Source organism: Panicum virgatum, chromosome 1K (genome assembly GCF_016808335.1).
Source record: "Panicum virgatum strain AP13 chromosome 1K, P.virgatum_v5, whole genome shotgun sequence".
Lineage (NCBI taxonomy): Eukaryota > Viridiplantae > Streptophyta > Magnoliopsida > Poales > Poaceae > Panicum > Panicum virgatum.
In genome coordinates this window covers 48,194,404-48,204,449 of record NC_053136.1, presented here as the reverse complement: position 1 = coordinate 48,204,449, position 10,046 = coordinate 48,194,404, and the positions used below count along the sequence as shown (strand labels likewise).

The 10,046-nt window shown below is 49.8% G+C and overlaps 2 protein-coding genes and 1 pseudogene across 2 annotated transcripts; 1 reads left to right on the top strand and 2 right to left on the bottom strand.

The window, feature by feature from the left end:
• The first annotated feature begins 1,366 nt into the window (after nt 1-1,366).
• Nucleotides 1,367-3,667, top strand: LOC120649390 (9-cis-epoxycarotenoid dioxygenase NCED1, chloroplastic-like). The gene has a single exon (XM_039926183.1). It carries the CDS (start codon nt 1,537-1,539, stop codon nt 3,466-3,468), a length of 1,932 nt encoding a protein of 643 aa, XP_039782117.1. The 5' UTR covers nt 1,367-1,536; the 3' UTR covers nt 3,469-3,667.
• Nucleotides 3,668-3,933: 266 nt separating this feature from the next.
• Nucleotides 3,934-6,756, bottom strand: LOC120649410 (WAT1-related protein At5g45370-like). The gene is made up of 6 exons (XM_039926204.1): nt 6,387-6,756; nt 6,160-6,276; nt 5,791-6,082; nt 5,140-5,295; nt 4,696-4,847; nt 3,934-4,469 (listed from the first exon to the last, which is right to left on the bottom strand). The coding sequence occupies exons 1-6, from the start codon at nt 6,656-6,658 to the stop codon at nt 4,277-4,279; spliced, it is 1,182 nt and encodes a 393-aa protein (XP_039782138.1). The 5' UTR covers nt 6,659-6,756; the 3' UTR covers nt 3,934-4,276.
• A 352-nt stretch (nt 6,757-7,108) lies between these two features.
• LOC120649399 lies at nt 7,109-9,688 on the bottom strand (annotated as a pseudogene).
• Between the last annotated feature and the right edge of the window lie 358 nt (nt 9,689-10,046).

Here is a 10,046-nt window from a genome sequence, read left to right as displayed (position 1 = left end):
AAGAGAACGGGCGGTTCGCTTGCCGCCGGCTGCTGCGGGCGCGTGCGCCTCTGCTTGTGGCCCCGCATGCCCCTTGCCGCCCACTCCCAGCCAGCAGCAGGCGCAGAGCAGAGCTCCCAGCCGACCGCGCGGGCTGAATTATTGCCCATGCTCTCAAGGAGCCGACATCGACAGCGGGCCCCCTCGATCCACATCCAAATTGCCAAAAAAAATGGCATTTTGGGAAAATGACATGAACGTAGAACTGTTCTGCTGTGGCTGATATGTGCCTGGAAATTCACGGAGGTTCAGAATTCAGATGTGCCCTCTTCCATCATAAACTAGGATACTGCAACAGAGTATTTTTAACAAAGTTGAAAGGAGAATTTTGAATCTGCCAAAAAATACTGCTTTTTTTAATCTATCTCCTCGTAAGGTGACTTAGATATTATGTTTCTGTAAGTCACCTGTTTGACTTACAGGAACAAATATTTTAATAACATAAACAAATAATTATTTTCTACGGGCAAAAAGTTAAACACCATGAACAAATAGTAATGCAACGAATAAAATATTACACATCACGAATATTTAACTGTATAGAATAAGTAATAAAAGATGAATATCACGAACAAATAAATCAACATCACAAAAAAATTTAATCTATAAAACAATAAATGTTTCGACATTGCAAACAAGTTAGTTACACACACAAAAATACATTTACATCACAAAAATAGAAAAGAAAAAAAGAAAAAGATCGATAGACACAGCATAGGGCGTTCAACACCGGTGACTTACCCAAATACAAACACTCTGTTCGCTGGAGCTGGTGGTTGGAGTGGTGTGAGAGAAAAATATTGTTGGCTGGCTGGTGGCTGGAAGCTGGTGCTGGAATGGTGTGAGAGGAAAATACTGTTGGGCTAGAGGCTGCTGGAGCTGCCGAACAGAATGAAAATCTAAGTTATCTTAAAAGCAATAAATCTGTTTTTTTCGAACAAAGTTACTGCATGCATGTCATGTTAAGGATATTTTGTTTTCTTTTTCTTTCGTTACAGAATACATGCATGCCTACGAGAGTGATATGCCCTCTTTAAAGATAAAATGTACTCCAAAATCTCCATGACTTGCAAAAATGTGTTCGCTTTGCAGGGTCATTCTTTATGACAAAGGATCAGCCACCAGTTCCAGGATTACACTGTGTTCGGCAGGCTGGAGCTGGAGGCTGGAGCTGGAGTGGTATGAGAGAAAAATACTGTTGGGCTGGCTGGAGCTGGAGCTGGTGGCTGGAGTGGTGTGAGAGAAAAATACTGTTGGGCTGGAGCTGGAACCACCTGCCGAACACAGTGTTAGTATCATCTTGGATCCTCAGGTCAGGTGCTAGGCCATAGGCCTATAAATAGCCACATTATATGCCAGTGGCAAAACCACTACTAGCTCCCACATTTGGGAAGCAGATCCTTAATTAGACAGCAACCCAACCACCTACTAGGCCTAGGCTGTGATCCAAGTTCGCTCACTTTGATCTGCAGATTGCAGAAATCTGCAGGGTGCAGAATGGAGAGAACACTGATCACCTCCTCTAACATCTCCATGGCTGCGCATCCTTCAGGATCGTCCAGGAGAGTTGGCTACATCTCCCCTGCTGCCTCTGCTGCTGCACAAAACTCCAGCTACAGGAAGAAGAAGAGCACCCCGTCGGCCGCCGCAACCGCCGCCACCGTCGTCACCTCCCCTCCGGCCACCGACAATGTCCAGTCCACTGCTCCGAAGCAGGACGAGCAACAGGACAAGGGAGAGCGCGTGGCGGCCACGACTAACACTTCAAGAATTGGCACTGCAAGTGCAAGAACAAGAAGGGCGCCGGCGCCGAGCCAGGCTCGGGCTCAGCCCCGCCGCCGCCCCTCCCCGGCTGCCGCGTCCCTGCCGATGGCGCTCTGCAGCGCGCTGGAGGAGGCGATCAACACGTTCGTCGACCCGCCGGCGCTGCGGCCGTCGGTGGACCCGCGGCACGTGCTGTCGGCCAACTTCGCGCCCGTGGACGAGCTGCCGCCCACGCCCTGCCCCGTCGTGCGCGGCGCCATCCCGCGCTGCCTCGCCGGAGGCGCCTACATCCGCAACGGGCCCAACCCGCAGCACCTCCCGCGCGGCCCGCACCACCTCTTCGACGGCGACGGCATGCTGCACTCGCTGCTCCTCCCGGCGGTGGAGTCCGAGTCGCCGCCGTCCGACCCCGTCCTGTGCTCGCGGTACGTGCAGACGTACAAGTACCTCGTGGAGCGCGACGCGGGCGCGCCAGTCATGCCGAGCGTCTTCTCCGGCTTCCACGGCCTGGGCGGGCTGGCGCGCGGCGCCGTCGTGGCGGCGAGGGTGCTCACGGGGCAGATGAACCCGGCCGAGGGCGTGGGGCTCGCCAACACCAGCCTCGTCTTCTTCGGCGGGCGCCTCTACGCGCTCGGCGAGTCCGACCTGCCGTACGCCGTGCGCGTCGACCCGGCCACCGGCGAGGTGACCACGCACGGGCGGTGCGACTTCGGCGGCCGCCTCTTCATGGGCATGACCGCGCACCCCAAGAAAGACCCCGTCACCGGCGAGGTGTTCGCGTTCCGGTACGGCCCCGTGCCGCCGTTCGTCACCTACTTCCGGTTCGACCCGGCCGGGAACAAGGGCCCCGACGTGCCCATCTTCTCCGTGCAGCAGCCGTCGTTCCTGCACGACTTCGCCGTCACCGAGCGGTACGCCATCTTCCCGGAGATCCAGATCGTGATGCAGCCCATGGGCATGGTGGCCGGCGGCGCGCCCGTCGGGGCCGACTCCGGCAAGGTGCCCCGGATCGGTGTGCTCCCCAAGTACGCCACGGACGAGTCGGAGATGCGCTGGTTCGAGGTGCCGGGCTTCAACATCATGCACACGCTCAACTCGTGGGAGGAGGCCGGCGGCGAGGAGCTGGTGCTGGTGGCGCCCAACGTCCTGTCCGTGGAGCACGCGCTGGAGCGCATGGAGTTCGTGCACTCCTGCGTCGAGAAGGTGCGCGTCAACCTCCGCACCGGCGCCGTGTCGCGCACCCCGCTCTCGGCGGGGAACCTCGACTTCGGCGTGATCCACCCGGGCTACCTCGGCCGGCGCAACCGCTACGGGTACCTGGGCATCGGCGACCCCATGCCCAAGATCGGCGGCGTGGCCAAGCTGGACCTCGACCTTGCCGGCACGGGCGACTGCACCGTGGCGCGGCGGGACTTCGGGGCCGGGTGCTTCGCCGGGGAGCCCTTCTTCGTCCCCGACGACGTGGAGGGGGACGGCAACGAGGACGACGGCTACGTGGTGTGCTACGTCCACAACGAGCGCACCGGCGAGAACCGGTTCGTGGTCATGGACGCGAGGTCGCCGCAGCTGGACATCGTCGCCGAGGTGCAGCTGCCCGCCCGCGTCCCCTACGGCTTCCACGGCCTCTTTGTCACCAAGGCCGAGCTCCAGGCGCAGCAGCAATGACAAGAACATGATTCCAAGAGAACACACACAAACTGGATACTGAATAGTAGGTCATAGTATGAACAAAACTCTAGGTCTCGTATAGCATTCGAGTGTACGAATTGTTGTATTGTAAATGGAGCAGAACCCATACAAGAGTTTCGTGATTTGAGTTGATATGGTAACACAAAGATTTTAACCAGGTTCACTGGACCAACAATTTTCATTGGATCCATTTCATGGTATTGTCAACACTGCACGCGTACAGGGCCAACCCATCAGTTGGGTGGGACCAAGGCGACTCAACCGACGCGGCGTCCGACACTCAAGGGATCAACCGACAACACACAATGATATTGGCGGGGAAATTGCTGAATCGAAGCTCTTGCACATGTAAAACGTGCCAAGCGCCCAAGACAGCAAAACATGCCATTTCCATAACTGAGAGCTTAGCGCGAGAAATGGCGCAAATTGCGGACGATGTGATCAGACGAACTGCAGGCACTTGCAGACATACAGTGTGATTTCTGCTCTTTGCATATATGTCTACAATGTTATGTGTATGTAGAGATTAACAGGATCATCCATTCAACATCAGCAGAGTTAAAGTCTCACGAAACCATTGAACATTAACCTAACTTGTTATATCTCTCTTGCGACTAACCTAACTGCTCAGGGCAGGCTACAATTTTACAAGATACTCTAACTGTCACCAGGATTAACTTCTGCAGTATTTCACAATTTTTTATATGTACTTTCTGTACCCAGAGTTTCAGTAAGACGGGGTACCTAAAAGAAGTTGGATAGATCAAGCTCGACCTCCAGATTCTCAAGATTCATGTGGCACATCCCACAGCTTAGAAAGAGATATAGAGGGCACATTCTTTGCAACATGAGAAGGACCGTCGAGCGACTCTGATGCACATTTTACATAAGATACTCCAATGCCACTCAACTTTTCTCTGTGCCGTGCCCATGTCACAAGGTATAAACCAGAAATGATTAGAAGCCCTCCCATAATACTGCAAACAAACAATGCAGATCATACATCAGAGTTCAAATCAAAAGAAATGAGAAATATGAATTGCTAGTAGACAGTTCAGTGATGTTAGGATGTGAGTAGGACAACAATATGCAAGAAAATTATGGTACTACATAAGCTGACACTCTGAAACAGTATTCTTCACACACACAAAATGAAAGAAAATGTAAAGGAAAAAGTACAAGAAGTGGTAGCATCAGTATTACCTTCCAAGGTAAATTGGGCTTCCCAGAAAAATCATAGACAACAGAGCAGAGACCACTGGCTGAAGAGGATTATAAAGTGCCACCATAGCAGGGCCCAGAATTTTGTTGGACCATGTCAATAGAACATAATTAAGAGCAGATGCCATGACTCCCTGGAATAAGGGAAGAAATGTGGAGTTTGAGTAGCGTGTTGGAATGCATCAACTACTTAATTTATGGCCAACATAGACTAATTTGAACTGCAACCGGAGACTCCTCCACACCAAAAAAAACAGCATGGATGCAGAATCTCAAATTCTGTCACATACGCAGGATCCTATTTCACCGCAACAGTACCAAGTACTAACATGTAAGTCATCGCATGAATATGATGTAAGAGTATGACAGGCAAAATGACAAACTAGGAACATATAATATAAGGACATTAAATAATTGAAGGCTTACAGCATATACAACAGCAGCAAACTCAGATTGAGTCAAACTCCAATCCCCTTTATCATTTGTTGCAAAAACTCCTGAGATGACCATTAAAACAGCTCCAAAAAAGTACGAGTATGCAGTCAATGACAGACTTGAAGGGTACTTCACCAAAATTGGAGCCTGAAATGTCGGCACATGAATGAGATAAGAATAATAAATAAGAGATCTTTTTATGAAACAAATCTAAATGTGCTGAAAAAGTGAAAGACAAGATGCAAAAGGCGACGCCAAATGTAAGTATTTGGCTTAATCCATGACAATCATCTATAGCTGCTATCTAAACCTTGGACAAATTCAATATTGAATGATCTAAATCTCTGATGACCGGGCCATGCAGCATGTTGGGTGTGCTGTGAATCTCTGAATCAGTGCTACTGCAAGTGTCAGAAGCAGGGAAAGCTACCAACAAGCTATTGAGACTAAAACATACATTGAAATATAATGCTCTCAGAAGACTTAATGCCATATAATTCTTCCTCTTCAATTACTGATATAACTCAGAGGCATGCAGAACTAGCACTGCACCTACGTTTGATCGGAAACTAAAGATTTAAAGTACCAAGCATCTCGATTGTTAGCAAGCAAGTATCTCAGCAGCCTGAAAATCACCAATACCTGCAAAGCAAGATAAGTAGCCATACAGAGACAGTTCCCTATCAGGCACAAAACTCCAATGTGCCACTTTTCCAGCCCAAATGCCATGAACACAGATGCCAGCGATCCCGCAGGCTCAGGCTGTGACATGTCAGCTATGACACCATGACTATGAACATCAAGCTCAAGCTCGCTGCTACCGAACACAGCTGGGCCTCTGTACAGCACCATGAGAACCGCGCCCAGCACACAGACGATTGTGCCACCGATCTTGGCTCGGCCCTCATTCGAGACCAAGCTCACCGTTTCAGTCCTGAAACGAGGGATGTTCTAAGTTCAGTACAAGTAGGAGTGTGAATTTGTGTGGAGTGTCGCTTCTGAGAGACCAACCCCATGATGAGGGCCAAGATGAAGGTGAAGACGGGAATGGACGGCTGAATGGCGGCGGCGTAGGTGGGGTTGGTGTAGCTGAGGCCAAGCAAGAACAGCAGCTGGTTGCCAAAGACGCTGCAGACCAAACACAGGACAGGAGGCAAAGCAGTAAGCAGTCAGCAATTCAGCATTGCGGATCAGTCCCCATTTGCTGTAGGCATTCAGTTAGTTGGGGGCTTGCTTACCCAGTGAGCCCGAGAAGGAAGAAGGAGCCGACGAGGCGCCAGGCGAGAGGCGGCGGCCGCGCCTGCGCGGGCGAGCCGCGGTGCTGGAAGAAGGCGAGCGGCGCGAGGACGGAGAGCGCGACGAGGTCCCGGAAGACGCAGAAGATGACGCGGTTGACCCCGACGTTGAGCGCCTGCTTGGCGATGACGTGGTACCCGGCATAGACGAGCTGCACGCCCACCATGACCGCGTGCGCCCGCCTCCCCTCGCCGTCCCGCTCCCGCGCCGCCATCCCCCGCCGATCCCGATCTCCCTCCGCCTCCGGTGGGCGGTCGCCGTCCCCTTGGATGTGCCTGGCTCCTGTTTTTTTTTTTTTTTGAGTGGTTCCTGGCTCCTGTTGGGCTGCTCTTTTCCGTTGGTCTAGTGGGCTAAGAATATATCGCAGCGGGCCGTTGCCTTTCTAAATTTTCGGGCTGACGCCTGTCCGTTGGGCCGCACTACTGTGTGGGCGGGCATTTCTTATAGGTGTGGGCCGGGTCGGTAAATCTTTCATTGACCAGGTCATCTCATCTCATTGACTTTTAAATTTTTTGTGTGAGAAAACTTGCTGCATTTCTGCGTCTACTTCAACCAATGTTTGTGTAACACTTCTAAAAAAAATTGTTTGTGTAACAGAACTTGAAATAGATAATGTAATACAATCAGATCATGGCTGCAATTCCTGACAAGTGCCCTGCTTACATATAAAAGGATATCCCTCATAGTAATCTGTCTCTCATTTTGTAATTGCCAATAATCGGTCCAAGAATTTCTTGTATGCATAGCACACATGTTCGTAATTACAAAATTTGCAACACAAAATTTCCTATATGGTAAGAATTTAACAGATACATCATACATGCTATTGATTTCACTTAGCCAGTGGAACTGACTTTGCATCTGGTGCAAGGATCATCCGTGATCCATCAACAACCACTGTTGTCAGCCTCAGAAAAAACAATGGACATAAACCTAAGCTTGTCAGGTCTCTTGTAACGGAAGATAGACAACATAATTTGTAGTGCATACTTCTGTATCTATTATCGGTAATAAAGATACAAACCAGAAGGAAGAAGATGCAGGATAGATTCAGACCAGAGACCACCAATTTCTCAAGATGGTACATTCCAGATATAAAGGACTCGGAGACCAAGTTTCCGCTCCTTGCAGCTTGAGAATCACTGTCACGTGGCTCCAATGTGCATTTTGTATAAGATGGTCCGGTGCCAGTTAGGTTTTCTCTATGTCGGGCCCAGGTGACAAGATATAAACCAGAGATGATAAGAAACCCGCCAATAATACTGAAAACAGACGTGGCGGATTATACTTCAGAATTCAGAGACTTAACACAATAACTGCTAGAGGACATATATATATAAATTAATAAGTAGCAGAATAACTAGCAAACTTATTCACACCTTCCCAGGTAAATTGAGCTTCCCAGTAAAAGCATCGACAGCAAGGCAGACAGAACTGGTTGAAGAGGGATATACAGTGCCACCATAGCAGGGCCCAGAAGTTTGTTGGACCATGTTAATAGGCAATTGTTAAGAGCAGACGAAATAACACCCTGGAACAAGCGAGAGAAAAATGAGTATCTGCAGGAAACTTTGTATCTATCAAATTTTATTCTTGTCCAGAAAAGGGCAATCAGTGTATTCGTTTCACAACTAAGATGCAGAATCCTGGTCAATGGTCTTTGGTTCCCATAGATGGATGCATTTCAATGCACTGATCAGCAGCAACAGAAAGTTCTCACATGCATTTTTTCCCTGAATGCATATGATGCCATGCATGTAATGATGTAAGAATGTGGGCATGCCAACTGCAGAAATACGAGAAAATAGTAAACACGTATGGTAACAGTAAATTTAATGCAGATCTTACAGCATATACAACAGCAGCGAATTCCGATTGGGTCAAAGACCAGTCATCTTTATCATTTGTTGCAAGAGCTCCAGAAATGACCATCAGGATAGCTCCAAAAAAGTATGAGTATGCTGTCAGTGACAAACTCGAAGGATACTTCACCAAAATTGGTGCCTGAAATAGCTTTAGAACAAAAGTGAATAGAGTAATTACAAAAGATACGGAAACATTCTGCAGAAGGAATTCTAGCACGTTTACATATTAGCATAGGTTTCAGTACACTGAAAGGCAACATTTTAAAATTGAATTCAGATAAAACATTTCAAAGAGGCTGAGAGACTGTAGGCTGTATGCCTGTATGGGCAGGAGAGCACTTTTTGGATTTGAACTAAATCCTAAAAATACCAAGGTAGACCACCAAAATGTTGCCAGCATCACTTATAGGCATTCTCTCAAGTTACTGAAATAGCTTACAAGATTTTTCTTTTTTTCCCGTTATATAAGCAAGCAAGTGTATCAATCGAAATAAACCACCACAAAAGTGCATAAGAAAACAGTGGATTGACAGTCAACAAATAATGAATACCTGCAAAGCGAAGTAAGTAGCCATACAGAGACAGTTCCCTATCAAGCACAGCACTCCAATATGCCATTTTTGCAGCCCGAATGAACTGGCTGGCTCAAGCTGTGACATAGCAGGCATGACACCCTGACTATCAAGCTCAAGCTCGCCGCTACCAAACAGCGCCGGTCCTCTGTAAAGCACCATGAGGACAGCACCAAGCACACAGACTACTGTGCCACCAATCTTGGCGCGGCCCTCAGTGGAGACCACGCTCACAGTTTCAGTCCTGAACATGTTTTTTTCCTTTTGAATTAATAACAAAGTGAAATTGACTGCCGTGCGGCAGTGCCAATTGCCATGACTGAACGAGACACTGACCCCATGATGACGGCTAAGATGAAGGTGAAGACAGGAATGGAGGGCTGAATGGCGGCGGCGTAGGTGGGGTTGGTGTAGCTGAGGCCAAGCAAGAACAGCAGCTAGTTGCCAAAGATTCTGCAGACCAGCCACGCAGATCCGTCGAAGCAAATTTGCAAGCGACAACAAACAGCATTGGTTCCAGATTCCAGCATTGCGTCAGGCCCAGAGCGATGAGTGGGCTTACCCTGTGAGCCCGAGGACGAAGAAGGAGACCAGGAGCCTGAAGGTGATTGGTGGCAGCGCCTTGGCGTGCGAGCCGCGGTGTTGAAAAAAGGCGAGGGGCGCGAGGACGGCGAGGGCGAGGAGGTCGCGGAAGACGCAGAAGACGACGCGGTTGACGCCGACGTTGAGCGCCAACTTCGCCACCACGTGGTAACCGGCGTTGATGAGCTGCGAGCCCACCATGGCCGCGTGCGCCCGCCTACCCTCGCCGTCAGGGGCGGGCCTACCTTAATTGTATTCAGTTGAATACCCTTTATTTTGAGCAATTTTTTATATATAGATAGTATATACCTTTCTAGGTATTCAAAATATGAAAAAGATACGTAACAGATTGTCAACCTCCTCTCTTCTGGCCCTAAAATAGGGTTGTCTCCATCTCCCTCCTCTCCTACACGACTGCTCAGAATGGCCCAATTTTGCACCAGGTCCACCAAGAGCCCAGCTGCTCCCCATGCGGCCATGCCCCTGCCCCTAGCTCCCATCGTTGAATACACGGCGGCGGCGGGCATTACCGAGCAGTGAATGGCAGCCAGCGGTGGCCAAGTCCGCCTCCGCGGCGGCCGGC